This window comes from Hydra vulgaris, chromosome 10 (assembly GCF_038396675.1).
Source record: "Hydra vulgaris chromosome 10, alternate assembly HydraT2T_AEP".
In the NCBI taxonomy this organism is placed as follows: Eukaryota; Metazoa; Cnidaria; class Hydrozoa; order Anthoathecata; family Hydridae; genus Hydra; species Hydra vulgaris.
Window position 1 is genome coordinate 18397344 of NC_088929.1, and position 21006 is coordinate 18418349.

General features: G+C 27.3%; 1 protein-coding gene across 1 annotated transcript; it reads left to right on the forward strand.

Moving 5' to 3' along the window:
- Positions 1-255: 255 nt before the first annotated feature.
- LOC105846087 (solute carrier family 15 member 4) lies at positions 256-20864 on the forward strand. The gene is made up of 5 exons (XM_065807394.1): positions 256-1275; positions 1386-1551; positions 8085-8265; positions 18473-18664; positions 20701-20864. The coding sequence occupies exons 1-5, from the start codon at positions 398-400 to the stop codon at positions 20847-20849; spliced, it is 1566 nt and encodes a 521-aa protein (XP_065663466.1). The 5' UTR covers positions 256-397; the 3' UTR covers positions 20850-20864.
- Positions 20865-21006: the final 142 nt, after the last annotated feature.

The following is a 21006-nucleotide window of genomic DNA, read 5'->3' on the forward strand; positions in this document are numbered from 1 at the left end:
TAAGCACAAAATGATTAGTAAAATGATATAGACCTTATTATAAACTAATGTTCGCGTATTACAGCAGTCACCTTTACTTAAACCACTTCATTATTGTTACTTCATAATGAAGTAACAACAATGAAGTGGTATTTGAAATGTATTTTTTTACTTCTTAGTATTTTCTTTTATTAACAGTAATTTAATAATATTATTTAAATGAAGAACTTGGAGCGCGTGTAACTTATATGCATTAAATGATTAGGTTTAACTACTTAAAATAGTAAAAAATTATCAGCATTTTAATCGGTGGTATATTTTCCGTTTTTAATGACTGTTTATCGATATATATTATAATTATTTGACTCTAAACATACGTATTTTTTGTAATATTTTAAATATTAGAATAAATGTTAAAATGCAATGTCCGAATGAGAGCATTACAACCAGTTCCGACCAAGATGAAGTTAGCAATGAAAGCGATTCTGACGACTCAAGATTCTATTATAATCGTAGAGTGTATTTAAACCCACGAAATGAAAGAAATTCAATTTTTGTTAAAGTATGCTTTGTATTTGTTGTTGTATTAGAAAGAACAGCTTATTATAGTTTGTCTGCGAATTTGACTTTTTTTTTATTAGAATATCTTAATTATTCTAGTACATTAAGTATAGTTACAACCCAGTTTTTTATATACACAACATGGATATCATGCATTGTTGGTGGTGTTCTTGGAGATTTTATACTTGGAAGGTTTCGTACTATTATATTTGGATTTTTTGTTTATATTATCGGTTTTGGGATGTTACCTGCTATTAATTTTGTTGTAAATCCAAATAATATACCTAATACCAATCAATCAACACAAGTCACAAAAGATCAATTAACAGCCAACTATAATAGTACATCAAACAGCAAAGCTGAATATCATGTATGGGTCTTTTTTTCGCTGTTTCTTGTATCTATTGGTGAAGGTTGTTTTAAATCAAATATGTCACCATTTGGAGCTGATCAAATTAATGATACTGATGATGTTGAATTAAAAAAATATTTTCAATACTACTATTGGGCATTAAATATTGGTGCATTCATAGGTTATTCTGCATTAACTTTAATTCAACAAGAATATGGTTTTATAACAGGCTACCCTATTTCTGTTGCTTTGTTGATAATTGCACTAATAGTTTTTTGCATTCCTCAAGTGAAGAATTATAATGTAGTCTTGCCAGCACGTAAAAAATTTTTGGTGAAAATATTTAAAATATGTTGTAATTCAACAAGAAAAGCTGATAATAAGTATGCATATTTATTTTTTTTTTAATAATTTTATCTTTTAATATAAAATTTAGTTTATTGAGGAGTTTTTTTTTTGCTATGACTTTATTAGCAACTGTAAAATTATTCAGGTATTCAAATTATGAGAGCTATGTTCCAATTCAACACTGGCTAGATAGAGCTAAAGATGTTTATGGTGGCAAATACTCAGAGGCTGATGTTGAAGATGTAAAAAAGTTGTTTTCTGTGCTTCCCATGTTTTTTTTCTACATATTATATTTTGCTGCATATAATCAGGTATTTTTGTTTGAACTGAAAATTAAATGTGTATTAAATTTATTCTTAAACTTATCCTGTCTCATAATTTGCATTTCTTTTGTGTATATTCAAAGTGATAATTTGTATCACAAGCACAAAAAATTGGTGCAATAATTTTTTTTTATGTTTATTAAGTTTAAATTTTTGTTATTTATTTAATTTTGAAGTTCAAAGGTTCAATTATAAAATTGTAAAATTAAGTTCCTTATGTAGTTAAAAAGACAAAATATATATAACAAAAAAAAAACAGTTTGTAAAAAAAAAAATTATTTCAAAAGTTTATAATTAGAGAATAAAGATAATTTTGAAAAGTAATCATCAAAACTTATAGAAAGAAACATATTTATAGAAAGAAACTTACTTATAAAAAGAAACTTACTTATTGAAAGAAACTTACTTATTGAAAGAAACTTACTTATTGAAAGAAACTTACTTATTGAAAGAAACTTACTTATTGAAAGAAACTTACTTATTGAAAGAAACTTACTTATTGAAAGAAACTTACTTATTGAAAGAAACTTACTTATTGAAAGAAACTTACTTATTGAAAGAAACTTACTTATTGAAAGAAACTTACTTATTGAAAGAAACTTACTTATTGAAAGAAACTTACTTATTGAAAGAAACTTACTTATTGAAAGAAACTTACTTATTGAAAGAAACTTACATATTGAAAGAAACTTACTTATTGAAAGAAACTTACTTATTGAAAGAAACTTACTTATTGAAAGAAACTTACTTATTGAAAAAAACTTACTTATTGAAAGAAACTTACTTATTGAAAGAAACTTACTTATTGAAAGAAACTTACTTATAGAAAGAAACTTACTTATAGAAAGACTCCTAAAGGAAAATTAAATAATAGTAACCAAAGGTTATAGTTAAATGAAACTTTGTTAGATAAAATAAGGTCAGGGTTGCATTAATATTAAAAAAACTTATTTAAAAAAAATTATTTTAATTAAAATTATTTTCTACTTGAAAGTATTTCTCACACACATGCATACATTCCTTCCCAATCTCAAACCCTTAGTAGATTGATGTACTTAAACCCCTGCATATATATTTATTTCTAGTACCTGGCCTTATTTATTAGTGGTGATTAAATACCACTTAATCATAAACAAAATTAATTCTTGTTTTGCTTAAGCAAATTTTAGAAAACATTTAATATTGACCAACCCTAATTTTTTTAAATTAGGTCAGGATTAGGATCATTGTGATTACCCTCCTACTAGTAACATGTTACCCCTTGGAAATTTTCATACTGAGGAGATAAAAACTGCTGGTTATTGGTTATAGAAAAATTAGAAGGTAGCAGAATTTCTTAGCAGAGCTTCTAATATATAAATCTGTATTGTTTTTTTTTTTTCAAATAAAAAAACAAACTCTCAAGTAGAGTCAAAAAGATCAAGCTTATTGACTCCGTTTGTGAGTTTATTAATTAATTGCATTTGTGAGTTACAACTTTAGGTTAGAGGCAACTGTCTAAACAATAAGCTGCTTAGGGTGCCATTCACTATTTATGTTTCGAGTCAAGTTCTCTCAATTAAATTTTAAATAAGTCACGGCTAAAGTACTAATAAAAAATGTTAGGAATAAAAACTATCAGTATCACCAAATTGTTTCTATCTATCTTTTACCAATATTTATTGTCCTTTAAACTAACTTTTCATTTTTAGAATCTTAGCTCTGGGTATGAAATCATCCAAACCATGACACCCTTACGTCTCAGAATTTGCTCATTTTTACCTCACTTGCAGTCCATATTAAAATAATAGAACTGCAAAAATTTTGGTCAAAGAACACATGGTTTCCAGAGATTTCGTCAATTGAAATAATGCTGACTCATCATTTTAGTGATTATCTGAAGCGACTACAAAGCAACTTTGACATTTAATATCGTTATAATGTGTTGGGAAATTTCTGAAAATTTGGTACCCCAATAGATTTCTACTTGAGCAATCCAAAATAGCACTCTCAAGACTTGATTGTCTCAGGAATTGACTTGTTTATTCAATTTTGTTCAAAATTATTGACTTGTAAGTTCATGAGTTTTGAAGGTAAAATCAAGATGTGGCCCAAAATCCCCAGTAAAAAGTTTAATTGTATATCATTATCTTATCTTAAGTCTAATGAAAAAAATTAGATTCATCAATTGTCTCTCTAATTCTTGATCAAAATTTGCGTTTAAAAGTTGCGTTTAGAAAAGTTTAAAAAGTTTAAAAATTGCGTTTAGAAAAGTTTAAAGAGTTATAAAATTAAAACTTTTCTAAAAAGTGCGAGAAAAGTTAAAATTTTGTAACAAAAGCAATTGAAATCTTTTTTAAAACATTTGTTTGAATAAAACAAGTGTTATTTTTTAGCTAGTTTAGGACATTTATAGTCATGGGCTAAGGGAGGGCCACAGGGGGCCTCTGACCATCGCCAGTCAGATGTTTTAAAGGTTGTTCTTTACTTGTTTGTATTTTCATAAGGAATGATTGAGAATTTTATTTTATTTTTATGACAGGAAACAAATAATAAGCATTATTAAATACATTTAAAATAATTTTGTTGTAATTTTTTTAATCTATTTTGCATTTAGAATTTGTCTTTCTTTTTTTATTTTTTTCAAATCCTTGGATGGAAGGGGGGTTTAACTAAAAATCACACTGTCCACCTTATAATGACTATATTAATCTTAAACTACCATAAAGATATTGATGAAAATGTTTCAAAACATTTCAATATCTTTGGTTTTAAAATTTATGATTTTTTAAATCATGAAAAGATCTCAGTTTTAAGTGCTTACTTTGAAATAAGAGACATGTAATTATCAATTTGAAATAATGAAAATAAATTGTATCTCAAACTTAAAATAAAAAAAAATTATGTTTTTAATTCATTTTAAGTATAAAAAATAAATAAAATAAAAAATCCAGGGAGATAAAGGGGGCAGAGTTGGTCTGAGACCCCCTGGCCCTCCCTTAACCCATGACTATAAATGTCCTAAACTAGTCAATAGATAACCATCCATGTTTTATTCAAATAAATGTTTTAAAAAACAGTTAAATTGCTTTCGTTACTAAATTTAAACTTTTCTAAAAAGACACAATTTTTAAACGCAAATTTTGATCAATAATTAGAGAGTGAGGTAAAAATGAGCAAATTCTGAGACATAAGGGTGTCAACATTTTTTTTTTTGTAAAACCCCTCTTGTAAAGTTTACCAGACATGCATGCTTTTTGTAAAACTAATTTAGATTTGTCTGTTTTATCTTTGAATCTCAATATTTATTGTTATTATCATATGATTTGCCAATACTCACATTCTTGGCCTGAGTGTTTGTTTTTTTTTTAACTCAAGGTTTTTTAATGCCTAACAAGGCTACTGACAACCACTATTAAGTTAGAAATGACTATAAAATAAAAAATTGTGTTAAAAGAGAAAAACAGTTGAAAGAAGGCTTGGAAAGTTGAAGTTATGAGTCAGGAAAAAAAGACATAAGTTTCAAAGCATTGAGTTTTGGAAAAAGCAATGTACAAAGTTTTTTGAGTACAAAAGGACTAGTACAGTAAAAGAATGCATCTTTGCTAAATGATAAATCAAGCGAGAATGAGTTTGACGATGTAATGAAAAATATCATACAAGTCAAGTGTGTCAATCAAGCAAGAATGAGTTTTAGTTAATGGAACTAAAGATGATTGCTCTTTTGAGCAGTGACCCTGATAGCATTTGTAAAAAAAAATAAAGAAATGCAGGTTTACGAAAATGAGAGAGGTTAAAGTTTGGCAGATAAGGCAGGTCCAACTACAATTACAATACGTTTTTGGACCTTGTCTAGAAGAGAAAGAGCATCATTAATAACGACCTAGATTTAAAATTGGCTGCCTGTTCTAAGCGATTGAAAAGAGAAATTATTATAATCCACAAAAATATTCTGATTTAAAAAGTTAATTTAAATATATATTTTTTTGCCTAATCTTTTAATGAAATACAATATAAATTTTAATGCTTTTCAATTTATCTCTATAAATCTTTTCACTTCTCCGTTCAGCAGTTTTTGAATCGCCCAAAACAAGCAATAGTTTTTTAACAACTCACTTAGAAAAAAATAAAATTTTGATTTTTAGCTAAAACACCCACTAAGAAAAAAGTAAGATTTTTTTTTTTCACAGCTCGTGATATACAGTGATCGGCCATCACATTAGGACCACATGTTTTTTTTACAATTTATTTATTATAGATTGCTTAAACCCACATATGATAAAATAAATATGATATTATTTTTTGTTACATGCAGGGATGCAGAGTCCCAAAAGGACTCCGGATTTAATATCTACTTTTTTCAAGTCCGTAATGTCCAGAAGCTCTAAACATAATTGTTGACTTATGATCTGCTATAAGAAAAAAGTTCATGAGATTTAATGACTTGAAACTTATTGTTTTTGACCCCGGAGTCCTGGAGTCACAGAGTCCTTGCCGCCAAATACCCGGGTTCAAAAAATGATTGTTCTTTTAACCTAAAAGTCTTACTTTTTTTCCTATTAGTAGTCTATAAACTTATTTGTATTTTTAGAGCTCCTGGATACCAAAAACTAGGATAAAGTAATCTTTTTGTGACTTTGAAATCCAGAGTCTTTTTTGGAACTCTGCATCCCTGGTTACATGTCAAGTTATTTCTATTCTTAGTAATATTTAATAAAAATTTTATCAATTGCCAATTCTGGCTGTCAGCAATCACCTGTAATAGTCAAATTGTTGCATATTGGACAATTTAAGGTTATTTTTATTTGTTAGTTTGATTGAAGTTTTAATGTGATTTATTTTAATTTAGAGCATCTGTGCTTTATTTAATTATTTTTTTAAACTTAATAATAATCATTAAGTCAAGTTTTTTTTTCTGTTTATGTAAATACACTAAAGTCTAGTCATTTTTTAAGGTTCTTTATTTAAATTTTCAGCTATGGGGAAAAATGTGATACGACACCAACAAAAATTAGCCAAATCAGATGTCTTTTGCAAAATACAATATATTCTTAGCGAAAATTTGCACAAATTGTAAAGATTCTCACCAAATGCGAATGAGAAAAAAATTGATACAGGGGAAGAGTTTGGTCCAAGGAGTCCAAGGAGGATTTTATAAGTATTTTAACTTAAAATAAGTATTATTTTAGATTTACTTCTCAAATGGATTTTGACAAACAAAAGATGTATTGTCCTTTGATGGGCAATACATCTTTTGTTTGTCATAGAACAAACGAAAAGTTTCATCCTAACTGCATTCTGAAAACAGTCATGCATCCAGCTTCAGTAATGATCTGGTCTGTCATTTGTGGGCAAGGAGCAGGGCGTCTCTACAAAGTGGTTGGGACAATGAGGGACGACCAGTATAAATATGGCAAAATAACCCAGAGTTGACAAAAACTATAAAAAAATCGATTGCAAGCATGCCACGACGCATCAAAGCAGTAATTGCAAATAAAGGCGGTTTTACAAAATAATAATAATTTATATATATTTTATAAAATTTACTGTTATGACCAATAAATAATCAAAATGTTTAATCTCATTTGTTCATTTTTTATCAAGTATAACTTTATCAATAAAAGAACAAGATTTAAATTGCACCATTATTTTTCTTTTTGCCTAAAAATTAATTTTTACACAATATTTACAAAAAATTACAGCTGGTCCCAATGTAATGGCTGACCACTGTAGATACTGATTTTACGAAAGAAAATTACAATTAAAAAGAGCTTATAGATAAAAATATCAATTTTGTTAAAAAACAATCAATTGTTTGGAAGATTCAAAATAATATAAAATAACAATAATCCTTCTTAGAGAAAAGTAAAAAGTATTATCTTTTTCTTTGCGGTGATTCAGATACTAATTTCGTATTAAATGAAATAGTTATCTCTTGTATTTTGTTTACCTCTATTTTATGATTATAATTTATTTTATACTTTCCATTTAATCATTTTTAACACCTAAAGCAAAACTGTTGCACCGTTTTCATGTTTAATGATCTCGAAGCAAATTATATCGAAGCAATTAATACTACGTTTTTTATTTGGACTTAAAAAGAAATGTTAACATATCTAGTTATCATTTCATTTTAAAAGATTCATTTCATTCATAAAAATTCATTAGCATTTAATAACTTAAATAAATTAATCTAATTTCTTCATCTTTTCAGAAAAATAAAAAATTCTCCGTCATTTCAAAAAAATAAAAGCAATGAACAAACAATTTATGGATAAACTTTGACACAACAACAAATAAAATAAAAACTGTATACTTTTTTCAATCTCAGTATTGTCCTTGCAATGTTTTGCTAATACTGAATTGTCGTCCTGCAGTTCTAACTATTGATACATCCTTTATTACAAATTAAAAAGTTGTGCAAAATATATTGGTACCATGCAGACCTAAAAATGCAGTTATAAATAATAATAATGATAAGAATTTTTTGTTAAAAAAAATAGTAATATAAATAATAAAAATAGATAAAAATAATTTTATAGGTTTCCACTTTTTATCTTCTTCAAGGCATCCATATGAAAGTTACTTTGCAGCTTTCTTCCAAAATAACTGTCCCAGCATGTTGGTTAGGAATTATAAACATCTTCACAGTAGTTATTTTTGTACCTATATTTTCTAAATATATAAAGAATGCTAAATCGTATTATTTGATGGTATCTATAGGTAAATTTTATTGTTTTTAATTATTTTATACTATATAATTTATATTGCTATATTTTTTTCATTTATATTAATATTTTTTTATATACTTACATCTTAGTTTATTTCTAGATTGTTAATGTTTATGGATTGTTATATTTATCCTGGTTATGTTAATGCTTATTCTGTTTATTTTGATTTTATATATATATATATATATATATATATATATATATATATATATATATATATATATATATATATATATATATATATATATATATATATATATATATATATATATATATATATATGTATATATATATATATATATATATATATATATATATATATATATACACACCTAGAGTATCACAAACAGGGAGAGATTTTACAAAAAAATCGAATACTTAGGGGGACATTAGCATTTTTGGGGAAATTAAATTTTTGTTAGCAAGGTATAATTATAGTGTACACAAAAAATTTTCACAAAATTTATTTATTTTGGTGTTTTACAACAACATTTATTTCATATCAATTAGTCAAAAAATCCTATTAAATTCAATAAAAAAATATTTTTGTTTGAAGATTTTGTTAGTTGATATAGACTGAACATAATAATGTCTCAATCTCTCTGCATTGTACAATAAATGAAAGTACAACTTGTAATAGATTATTTTTGTATGTTTCTTTGTGGAAATCACTCGGAAGTTTGTATCTGGAAAACTCACTGAATCTTGAGTGAATAGTTTCTTGTGCCTGTGTGCATAGACTTTCTTAAACCCTTTAACATTAAAAATCTTTACTTTAAAGTCTTTTGTTCGGCTGTCATGGAAATGGCCTGTGTTTGATGCCTAATCCTAAAAGCGCTTAAGTTTAAGCTTTCGTTTAGTAGCAAGTTTAGTCCTTGCAGTCCTGCTACAGCCTCTTGGAAAACTTGCAAGCAAGAGCCCCTAATCTGTTCAAGATCTTTCAGCAGCTGTCTAATCAAACGCAGCTCATCATCAATGGTAATGGCTTCAGATTGTAAAAGACGACTAACATTGTTAACAGCTGTAAGGGTTTTGTACCAAGTCGTAACTAGCGATACAAATTTAAAAGATGATAATCATTTTTTTTTAAGTTTCTTGCCTGGCTGAGCTGCTCACTGGTCAGATCCAGATTTTCCATAGCATGTTTAAGAGCTGCCAATGTTTCTCTTGGCCTCTTGGAAAGTGGTTTTATCAAGTCGGTATGAGAGCTCCATCTTGTCATAGTAAGTCTATGCAGTAAAATTCTTGTTGCTTCAGTGAGGATCTTCTAGCGGGCAAAACCAAGATTTCTCAATGAATACTTTGATCTCAATGACTGGTTCAACTGCATGTGCACCAGCCAACCCAGACTGTGAGCTCTACAGGAAACAAACAGAGGTTCCAAATAATTTTTTCTTGTTAATGCTTGAGCTCCCTTGTAAGCGCTTGACATAATGGATCCATTATCCTATCCCTGACCATGAGAGTTTGGAGTATACTAGCTTTCAAATCATATCAGTGATAAGCTTAGCTATATTGACTCCTCTCTTCATCTTGAAAGCTTCAACACACAAGAATTGTTCTTTGTATACCAGTGATTAGTTTATCTTTTCAAAGTTTCATAGAGAAAAAAAATAAATAAAGGTTATCTGCTCAGTGTAAAGATATATTAGGGGTACCATCAACTATGAATGTGAAGTAGATACACATCCTGGATTTGTTCAACAGCTGCACTTCAGGGGACACCACCATATTCTCTGATCAGAACTCATTTTGAAGAATCAGAGTAAGGACATTCTTGTTTATGGCGTCTTACATTTTCCTAGTTAGATGCAATGACCAGGTTGTGGCAACCAATAAACTCCATACCAGCCAGAAAGTTTCCATTTTCTTTCTCATTCATGTGCATTATTTAACCTGCAAACATAGTTATTTAGTAATAATAATTAAATTATACAATAGTTATATGAATAATTAAAATTGATACTGAGAGAATGTTATGAGTTACCTAGAAAAGCTAAATTCCTAAAAGCCAAGAAAAGAGTCACATCCAGAATTCCACAAAGAATTTTCCTCCATTTAGCTGTCTCAGAATTTATTATATTCTGGAGCTCTGAATATAAACCAGTGGAGCTGGTAAAACGAATGTATGCCTCATTCCAATCCATGTAGAAGTGTGGTGAAATGGTTTGGATTGATGGTGCTTCACACAATCTATGAGTTTCCTCCATTAATTCCTCGCTACTCAATTCCAACAAAGAATGGACAATTACTTGCTTTTGAATACTGCTTTTGTACTTTTGGTGTGCATTATCTCAGCTACATTTGGAGCTCTTTGTTACTGCGTAGGGTTTGTTAATAGTAATGAGACGATTGCTTGGACTATTAAATAGTGTACTGAGTACTATCCGTGTATTAGTTTTTTAACAAATTTTAAAATGACTAAAGTACCAAAAACTTAAAACACGAAAAACCATTGTTATCATCAAGTTCTCTAAATCTATCATTCACTAATATTCATGGTCTTCAAAGTAACTTTTCTTCTCTTGAGTCTTATCTCTTGCAAAGTTCACCAGACCTAATTGCTCTTTGTGAGACTAATTTGAGTTTAGCTGTCTCATCTTGTGATCTTAGAGTTGTAGGTTATCTTCCTTTAATTTGTAAAGACTTCAATAGTCGTATGCTTGCTGGGCATTTATATTTGTAAGAATTCACATATTTGACGGGAAACTAGGTTTGAATCCACAGACTATTTTATGTGCTTTTGTTTAGCACCACTTCACTCTATCGCTTTTCTCTTTGTTTTATATTGCTCTCCTTCATCTCAAGACAGCACTCTTTTCAATGTTTTTTCTGATCAAATTGACCAAGCCCTCTTTCTCTATCCTTTAGCCAATATTGACAATTTTCCAGAAAACAGGCGTCTGTTTTTACTAGGTTTGTTAGGTTTTTGAGTCTTTAATTAACAAACACTTAAACTCTCATCTTGATTCTAATAACTTACTGATTTAGAAGACGGTCTTTGATCTTATTGCTGATTTGTTAATGGTAAATCGTTCATTAAACATATGTGGAGAGGTTAAGGTTATCACTCTCAACATTTCTAAAGCCTTTGATAAAGTTTGACATGCTGATTTTCTCTATAAGCTTTCTTCTTTCGATGTATCAGTTAACATCTTAAAGATTATTGAATCCTTCTTTACCAATCATAGTATAAAAGTTGTTCTTGATGGACAGCACTCTTCTTCATATCCTGTAACTTCAGGAGTTCCACAAGACTATACTTTTTTTAATTTACATTAGCGATATCCCAGAAGTTCTCAAATCTTACTCCAGATTCTATTCTTTATCTTGCTCTTTGTTTTGCCATATCTGGGGCTGATCAATAATTCCCTTTCTCTTTTAGACAAGGTGCAAAAGCGCATTGTAAACATAGTTGGATCTGCTCTTGCAGTCAACCTCCAACCATTATCACATTGTTGTAATGTTGCTTCTCTTTTTCTTTTCATAAATACTATAATGGGCACTGCCCATTATAGTATTTATAGAAAAAAAGAGACACAACACATTCTTGTGTTACTCGTCACTCAATTAAGTCTCATCTTTATAATCTGACTAATCCTTAGTGTTTCAAAATTCTTATTTGTCTAGTTTTTTTCCTCAAGCATCAGTTCTTTGGAGTTCGCTCCCTTTACCTTATTTCCTGGTTCATATATTTTGTAATCTTTTAAGTTGTCTGTTAATTGTTATCTTGCGTTTTAAGTTTCATCTTTCTTTTCCAATGACTTTCTACTCTAACAGTGGTTGCTTGTAGCCTTGATGGAAGTGAAGGTGTTTAAAAAGTTATATATATAAATTTTTTTTTAGAAAAAATTTGTGATAAAAAAAAATTATGATAAAGTTTTTTTTTGCGCATGATAAAATTATAATAAAATTTTTGATAAAAATTATAATAAAATTTTTTTTGTGCAAAATAATCTTAAATGCATTTTTTTTATTTTTAGTTAAAAAGTGTCTTTCTAGGCAGTGAAATCTAAATTAATAATTTTTTTATAAAATTATTATTTTTTAAAATTTTTTACAAAATTTCACTTCTTTCAAGACCCAACATGATATACATTTAAAGAACTTGTTTTTTGATAATATTAGTGACCAGTCTGATGTGTTATGGTCTTTAGCTACCTCTGATTTGACTTATGATTTTTATGAACTTTTAAAAATTTCTATTTTTCTATTTAAACAATAGCAGCAGTTTTTATGTCATACTCTGAAGGAAATGATCAGTTTTATATATGTAAAAATTGCAAAACCACTTTATGTTTACAAAACTCTGGCACAAAATAATCTCTATAATCAACTGGAAAGAAAACACAAGGCACAAACTGAAGCTAAAGAAACAAAAAAACGTTAATTGTCAAAACCAGATCGTAAAGCAATTGTTCTAAAAAACTGAAGCATCATGGCAAATTTTCTTGACCTTTTTTAATTGAGTTAAAGAAAAAATTATACTAAGCTGTATTGGAATTTATCATTGCTGATGGATGTTCTTTTGAGACTTCGGGCTAGTAAGGGTTTTATAAAATTTTGCTCAACTTTTACTAATAAAAATTATCTTCTTTATCCATCTACGCTTTCATCTAAGATAAATTAAAAACAGTGTTAGAATATAAATTTAAAACAGTGGTACTTGTGGAAATATCAAGATATAAATGTTCGTTATATAACTCTAATAGAATAGAAACTAAAAAACAGATTGTTTATCTGGGGTTTTGATCTGATTGTTTATCTATCTTAACAATCAATGTGGATCATACATCTCAGTATAATCCACATCAATAGATACAATAGACACAACAGACACAATGCATTCACTTTCTACTAGCAATGCTGATAAAATGATTTGAGCACAAAAAAATAAAGATATCTTATTTTTTTTTTTTAATTCTGTCAAGTTACAATGTTTTAATTTGTTAGTACTTTTTACTAAAAGTTTTTTTAGTGGTATACAATGTAAATAGAGATTGAGTGTCTTTAAATAGCTGGTCCAAGTAAATTGTCAAGGAGAAAGAGAAAATTAAAGATTAAATGCAATGTGAAAACTGCAAACCATTAACAAAACATAAATTTTATGTGATTATATGTTATAAAAAACTTTAAGAATTTTTATCATCATCTTATAAAAGCATGCAGCATTTACTGTAATATTAATTGTATTAAACTAAATGCTGAAAAAACTGAGTTCTTAATATCAGGTAAAGCACAAATACAAACCGATACGATAGCAATTTCTGGTAATAACATAAATCTTCAGAATAAACTTGGGCATTTGGGATTCACATGGGATACTGAACATTCAATTTTTGCTTCACTCAGTCATACAAATGTTGATGAAAAAATCTCAATCTTTAGAGCTGTTATTCAAACTCTTATTCAATCTGGAATTCGGTTTGCCCACCCAAATTCTATTTCCTATATATATAAATCATTCAAGTCCCTACTTTAACTTATGGTATGGAGCTATGTAAAATAATTCTACTTTGATAAATAGCTAGACATAATTGAAAGGAGTGCGCTAAAGTCGTTTTTGAATATTTCAAAACACAGTTGGAACTATGCAAGTTCTCTATTTGGAATCCAGGAATATTCGGAAAATATTAGACAAAATAAATTAAAATTGTTCCTTCTTCTAAGCAATAGATCAACTGCAGACATTGTCGCACAGCTGGAACGCCCTTTGTTTCAACATTCGTTTGTTGATGATGTCCAGGAGCAATGTCGTTTTCAGTTGTTAGATTTAAAAAGTTTGTTTCAAAATAAAAAGAAGGTAAAAATTGCACCTTCCAAAGTCTAGAAATTCCCTCCAATGTTGAACAAACATTAAAATATGCGATAGAGTGCTGCAATGCATGCTGGAATGCAAAAGAGCAAAAAGGAATTTTCAAAGATATTCTTGAAGAAAAAATTCTGAAGTATAAATCACGGGAAATAACTTTCTTATTTTTCTTTTTACCTTGTAAATTACATTGGGTGTTAAATAAAATTAAATAATAATAATAAAAAATCAACATCAAAATCAACAGAGTGATTACTTGATATATAGTTATATATAAAATCATCATTATGGTAATTAGTGTCCTTGTTTCCACGCTTACATTACGGTTGAACATTGCTCATAATGTTAATTTCTCCAATATACATTAGCTTTTTTTCTTAACTGAAGCTTCTTTATGTCATCTGTACTTACTCTAAGTTTTTCTACTTCTACATTTACCTTTTTCTCCTGAAACTGCTAACTCTTTACATTTTGATACCAAATTATCTGGATCTTTATGCTCTAACTGCCTGAACTACCTTAATCTTCCTTGACCACCCTATTAGATACGCTAAATTTTCATGTCTAAGAATGTCTATCTGGGATGATATCATGGACAGGCAGGGTTGGGGTCATTAAATTAAAAAAAATACTCAACTGAAAAACTAAAGTACTAACTCTAAAAAAAAAAAAGTGAAAAAGTCCTAAACCAAAATGTTAAAATAAAAATATAAAGACTTTAAACTAAAAAAGTATTTTTTAGTTACAAGTTAAAAGTATTTTTGCATGTCATAAAAGTGAATAGGTCCAACATTAACATACAAGCAATGTTCTCTTGGATCAAGACTGTTCAATCTATTAATGTAAATGTTTATTTAAATTTTATTTTATTACAACAGTTTTACTTTGATGCACAATAGCAGTTGCTGTTCAAAATGTTCTCCTGTCATTCTTGTGTGGTTTGCATTTGCCAACAAATGCAACTTTGGCCTATTGTTGAATTATTGGGCATAAATATATGTTTTTCACCAAGTTGGAAAACCCTGTAATACTAGACTCTTTTGGAACTTGTTTAGATTCATTGAGAGATGATAGTAAAGAATCCAGTTTAGGTTGTCAAAGAATAGTTCTTAGTTTGTTCCATACTCTGGAAACAACGTTTATACAGTGTTTAGTTCAAAAAATATATTCTTAGACAGTAAAAAGCCATGAAGGTCATCAAGTGATGAGTTGGTGCTGATATATGTGCTGTATGTTGAAATGATTTTATCAGCATAATTAGTGTCATGTGACAATCTAAATTAAAAAGAATTAACTTCATTTCAACACGGCTGCTTCATTTGCTGAATTTGCACTTGCACTGTCACTGCTCTTAGCCAGCTGCTGTTCAACCTTTAAATTTGTTCTCTAGGAATTCCAGTCCAGTTCTTTTGTGTTTGTTGTCTTTGATCCAACTTGTTCTAATTTTTGAATTGACTATTGCTGCTGTTGATTCTTTATTTGTAATGTGCTATTTGAATCTGCTATTTATGGTAGCGTCACCATTACTTGTAGCACTGGATTGAGATGTTGTGAAGAAGGAACTAAACTTTTTCTTTCAAAGTCATTATATTTAGTAGCATTCTGGGTAATCTAATGCTTGAGTGAGAGAAATACTCTGCAAATCAAACTTGTCATAAACTCCATTTATCACATTGATTTCTTTATTCAGGACAGCCATCGGTCCTTGAAAACCTGGAGAATTTCCTGAGAAAATTGGAATTTGATAGGTCCTGGAAAAGTCCTAATCCGATTTTAACAATAATTCCAGAAAATCCTAGAATATTTTTCTAAAATAGTTCCATATTTCGTTATCATGTTTTTATCTTATATATAGAGTTATTATTAATTTTGCATAGGTTTATACTGAATTTGATAATTATGTATTTTCTGTTATGAAATTGTTTTATGTTACTGTCAGTATTATTAACATTTGATAATTATTTAATTATTTTTCATTTTCATATTTTTTTTTAAATCAAAATATTTTGATTTTTTCTGGTTAAGAAAAGATCAATATATCCTTGAAAAACCTAAAAACTTTCCTTGAAAAGTCTTGCAAATAACCTGGAATTTTGAAGTAGCTATTGGCTGGCTACCCAGTTATTACTTATTGGTCTGTTCATATATTCTACACATAAATTGAATTCCACCTCATATAATTAGGCAACAAACTGCCTTAAAAATTATTCATACATCTGCAAATATATTACTACATGACTGCTTGTTTGTTGACTAATCTTTCGAGCTGCATCATAGTAAGCAGTTACAACATGAGTTGTTATTATATTCATGACATTGCTGATTTTTTTCCTTTTTCTTGTAAGTTCTACAAATGTCAATAAACAATAAACATTAAAAACTTACCAATGAATTTACTTGATGCTGTGTTTAATCTAGTTAAGGAAAAAGAATCTGAAAGACTATCCTAACAAAAATTTTTTCTGTCCTTTTGCAGGCAGCTCAATATGTATGAAAATTATTTGAGAGCTAAGGCATCAAGATATCATCTGTCAAAACATTTACTTTGTTCAATATTTCATTATTTTTTGCAGTACTTCTCCGTGTAATGAGTTACATCTACAATAAAGACTATTTTTTTATATTTAAAGATGCCAGCTTTAAGGAGGTTGTATAAAAATCTTTAGATCTGCTGCAACACCTTGCTACAAAATTGTAAATTTAATAGGGATTGGCTGGTTGAGCAGTTTTACAAGGATTGAGGTGGTTGTTTTTGGTAACCTTAACAAAAGAAGAAATATATATATTCTTTTATTTATATTCATTTTGAAAAGTTAAAATTTTTTTTTTTTTAATTTTTCTGCAAAAAATTTCCACAAAATTGAAATCTCATGAAAAGTTACAAATTTCTGAAATTTTTGGTTGGGTATAGCAAGGTAAAAAAATATTCTGAAATCTCATAATTACACATCTTTTAAGCTTGCATATATATTCCGAAAAAAAAAGTAAAAAAAAATGTAAAGCACACATACACATATATATATATATATATATATATATATATATATATATATATATATATATATATATATATATATATATATATATATATATATATATATATATATATATATATATAGTAGAAAGTAGCAAAGAGAGCGATGGAAATATGGCCCAAGATTATTGTGATTATTAACTTTTGTAAAAATTTACCAAAAAGCAAGCAGCCTGGTCAATGTAAGCCTGGGCAAAATACTCATTATGAATGCCTTTCTTCATGCTATAAAGATGTGTTAGTCCCAATAAGCTTACAATTTTTTAAGGAAACTGCAAAATTGTTAAATTCTTTTATTCTTAGTTTTCCAAACCAACAATCCTATGACACCTTTTCTTGTGGAAACACTTAAGAATTTACTGAGGCTAATTTTATCAAAATTTATCAAAAAGTAGTTTTGTCTAAGATACATCTACAACTTTTAAATTATTAAAAGTTGATATCAGTGATGTCAAAAATCAAGTGTTGGTTGCAAATATTGATCTTTTTTTCTAGATTATTGTTGCTGCAAAAAAGTTACTGATGCACAAATATTATAATTTTAAAACAGAAGTTCAACAGTTTTTAGTTACAATGTGCAAACATGGTTTGAAAAGTGTGCTAAACTTATGTTTCGCCAGATACTTATTATGTTTATCACCTTTGTACATGGTGGAATGTGTGAACTTTATTTTGACAAGTTGACTAACTTTTTATCCTTTTTTTTTTCAAATTTCCTGATAAATCTCCTTAAAAACCTTTAAAAATCTCCTAAATTATCCTAATTTTTTCAGACAAAAAAAAGTGTGGCCACCCTGTGTATATATATATATATATATATATATATATATATATATATATATATATATATATATATATATATATATATATATATATATATATATATAATAGTGTTAAAGCAGTTATTTTATATATCCACACACCTATATATACACATACACATAAATTTATAACTGATATATAATGTAGGGTTCGTCCATTAATTCGGTCAACAGTTTTTGGCGATTTTTATCTTCCCCCTCCTTCCCTCCGGTCAACAACATTCGGTACCCTCCTCCTCCTCCCCACCCCCCACCACCCTCTCTCAAATAAATCTAAAATTGTGTTAATTGTAACTTTTAAATAATATTATTTTTAAAAATAACATCCCCTTCCCCTTGATTTTGACAATTGTCAAAAAATTTGTTTTCCCCTCCCCCTACTATAGACATAATTAATGGACAGCCCAAAAGTACAATATTATCTCAGCAATTTAGTTAATTTTAAAATGTACAACTTTTTCAATTGTTAATAAATCATTAAAATCATTATAAATCCAAGTTGTTTTATAGCCAATTGTTTTATTGTTTAAAGGTATGGTGTTTTCAATTTTATCATTGTACTGCGGTGGGGTTGTTGAACACTTTCGTATAATTAAAGGTAACAGTCTTGTTACAAATAATTTTGGCAATATTATGACTGTGAGTGCATCAAATATGTCAATATTCTACCAAGTACCCCAGTATATGTTTATAGGGTTGTCTGAAATATTTATTGTAATTCCAGGTATTTATTTTTTTACATTTATTTTTAATTTCTAAGTGAATTGTAATTTTGTAAGTTAACAATACTAGTATAAATAATTATATTCCTGATGCACATGAATGTGTTAATCAATATTAATCAAATTCGCTTCTTCCCAAAATAAAATAACTTGAAACCCTAGATTTTTTTTTTTTTAATGTAACGATCACCTCAAACTCATCATTCAAAAAAAATTTTTTTTCAATGTCAAAAACAACAAAACATTTAATTTAGATTATTTTTGTGAAAAACAAACTTTAAAACATTAAAGTATAAGTGTTATTAAAACATTAAAGTATAAGTGTTATTAAAACATTAAAGTATAAGTGTTATCAAAACATTAAAGTATAAGTGTTATTAAAACATTAAAAGTATAAGTGTTATTAAAACATTAAAGTATAAGTGTTATTAAAACATTAAAGTATAAGTGTTATTAAAACATTAAAGTATAAGTGTTTTCAAAACATTAAAGTATAAGTGTTATTAAAACATTAAAAGTATAAGTGTTATTAAAACATTAAAGTATAAGTGTTATTAAAACATTAAAGTATAAGTGTTATTAAAACATTAAAGTATAAGTGTTATTAAAACATTAAAGTATAAGTGTTATTAAAACATTAAAGTATAAGTGTTATTAAAACATTAAAGTATAAGTGTTATTAAAACATTAAAGTATAAGTGTTATTAAAACATTAAAGTATAAGTGTTATTAAAACATTAAAGTATAAGTGTTATTAAAACATTAAAGTATAAGTGTTATTAAAACATTAAAAGTATAAGTGTTATCAAAACATTAAAGTATAAGTGTTATTAAAACATTAAAGTATAAGTGTTATTAAAACATTAAAGTATAAGTGTTATTAAAACATTAAAGTATAAGTGTTATTAAAACATTGAAGTATAAGTGTTATTAAAACATTAAAGTATAAGTGTTATTAAAACATTGAAGTATAAGTGTTATCAAAACATTAAAGTATAAGTGTTATTAAAACATTAAAGTATAAGTGTTATTAAAACATTAAAGTATAAGTGTTATTAAAACATTAAAGTATAAGTGTTATTAAAACATTAAAGTATAAGTGTTATTAAAACATTAAAGTATAAGTGTTATTAAAACATTAAAGTATAAGTGTTATTAAAACATTAAAGTATAAGTGTTATTAAAACATTAAAGTATAAGTGTTATTAAAACATTAAAGTATAAGTGTTATTAAAACATTAAAGTATAAGTGTTATTAAAACATTAAAGTATAAGTGTTATTAAAAGTATAAGTGTTATTAAAACATTAAAGTATAAGTGTTATTAAAACATTAAAGTATAAGTGTTATCAAAACATTAAAAGTATAAGTGTTATTAAAACATTAAAGTATAAGTGTTATTAAAACATTAAAATATAAGTGTTATTAAAACATTAAAGTATAAGTGTTAATAAAACATTGAAGTATAAGTGTTATCAAAACATTAAAGTATAAGTGTTATTAAAACATTAAAGTATAACTATCAAAACATTAAAGTATAAGTGTTATTAAAACATTAAAGTATAAGTGTTATTAAAACATTAAATGTTATTACCCGTTTTAAATGTTATTTGAAGTGTTATTAAAATAATAAAAAAAGTGTTTAGATTATTAAATCTTAACATAAATTGTTTTGTTTTTGTTGTTTATTGTTTTATTTGATCTACATAACAATGAAAGGAAATACTCATGTGACCAAATTAAATTAAAAATATAAGTTTTGCACTAAAAGTTTTAGACTTCAATGTGTGTAAGTTTTAGACTTTAATGTGTGTAAATTTTAGACTTCAGTGTGTGTAAATTTTAGACTTCAAAAATCACACTTAAAATTTGATTGAAAGGACTCATAAAAACATCACTTAAAATTTGATTTGTTCTTAAGAAATGCCGGCAACAAAAAAGTCAATAACGTGATTTAAACACTTTTCTGAAAAAAAAGCAACCTTTTTAGTAAATTTATAGTTTTTACTCTTTTATGAAAAATTTAATACTTTTTTTAAGTCTGAAGTATGCTTACTGTGAGTCACCAAAATCGATGCAAAGTTTAGTTACCAGTATCCTCTACCTTGTAAATGGTCTTGGAGCGTTTTTAAGCTCAATGTTGATTTTCATTGTAGAGTTGTATCCAGTTTTTAATTACTCGTCATAAAGCCAATCCAACGTCGAATACAATTTTAAATGGGAATTTGGATTTTTATTTTTACATATTCCTTTCTGAATTTATTAAATTGGTTTGTATTTATGGCTTATTTTTGGATAAAAAATAGGCGTCAAGAACGACTTCGACAAAGAAAAAATATTCTCTC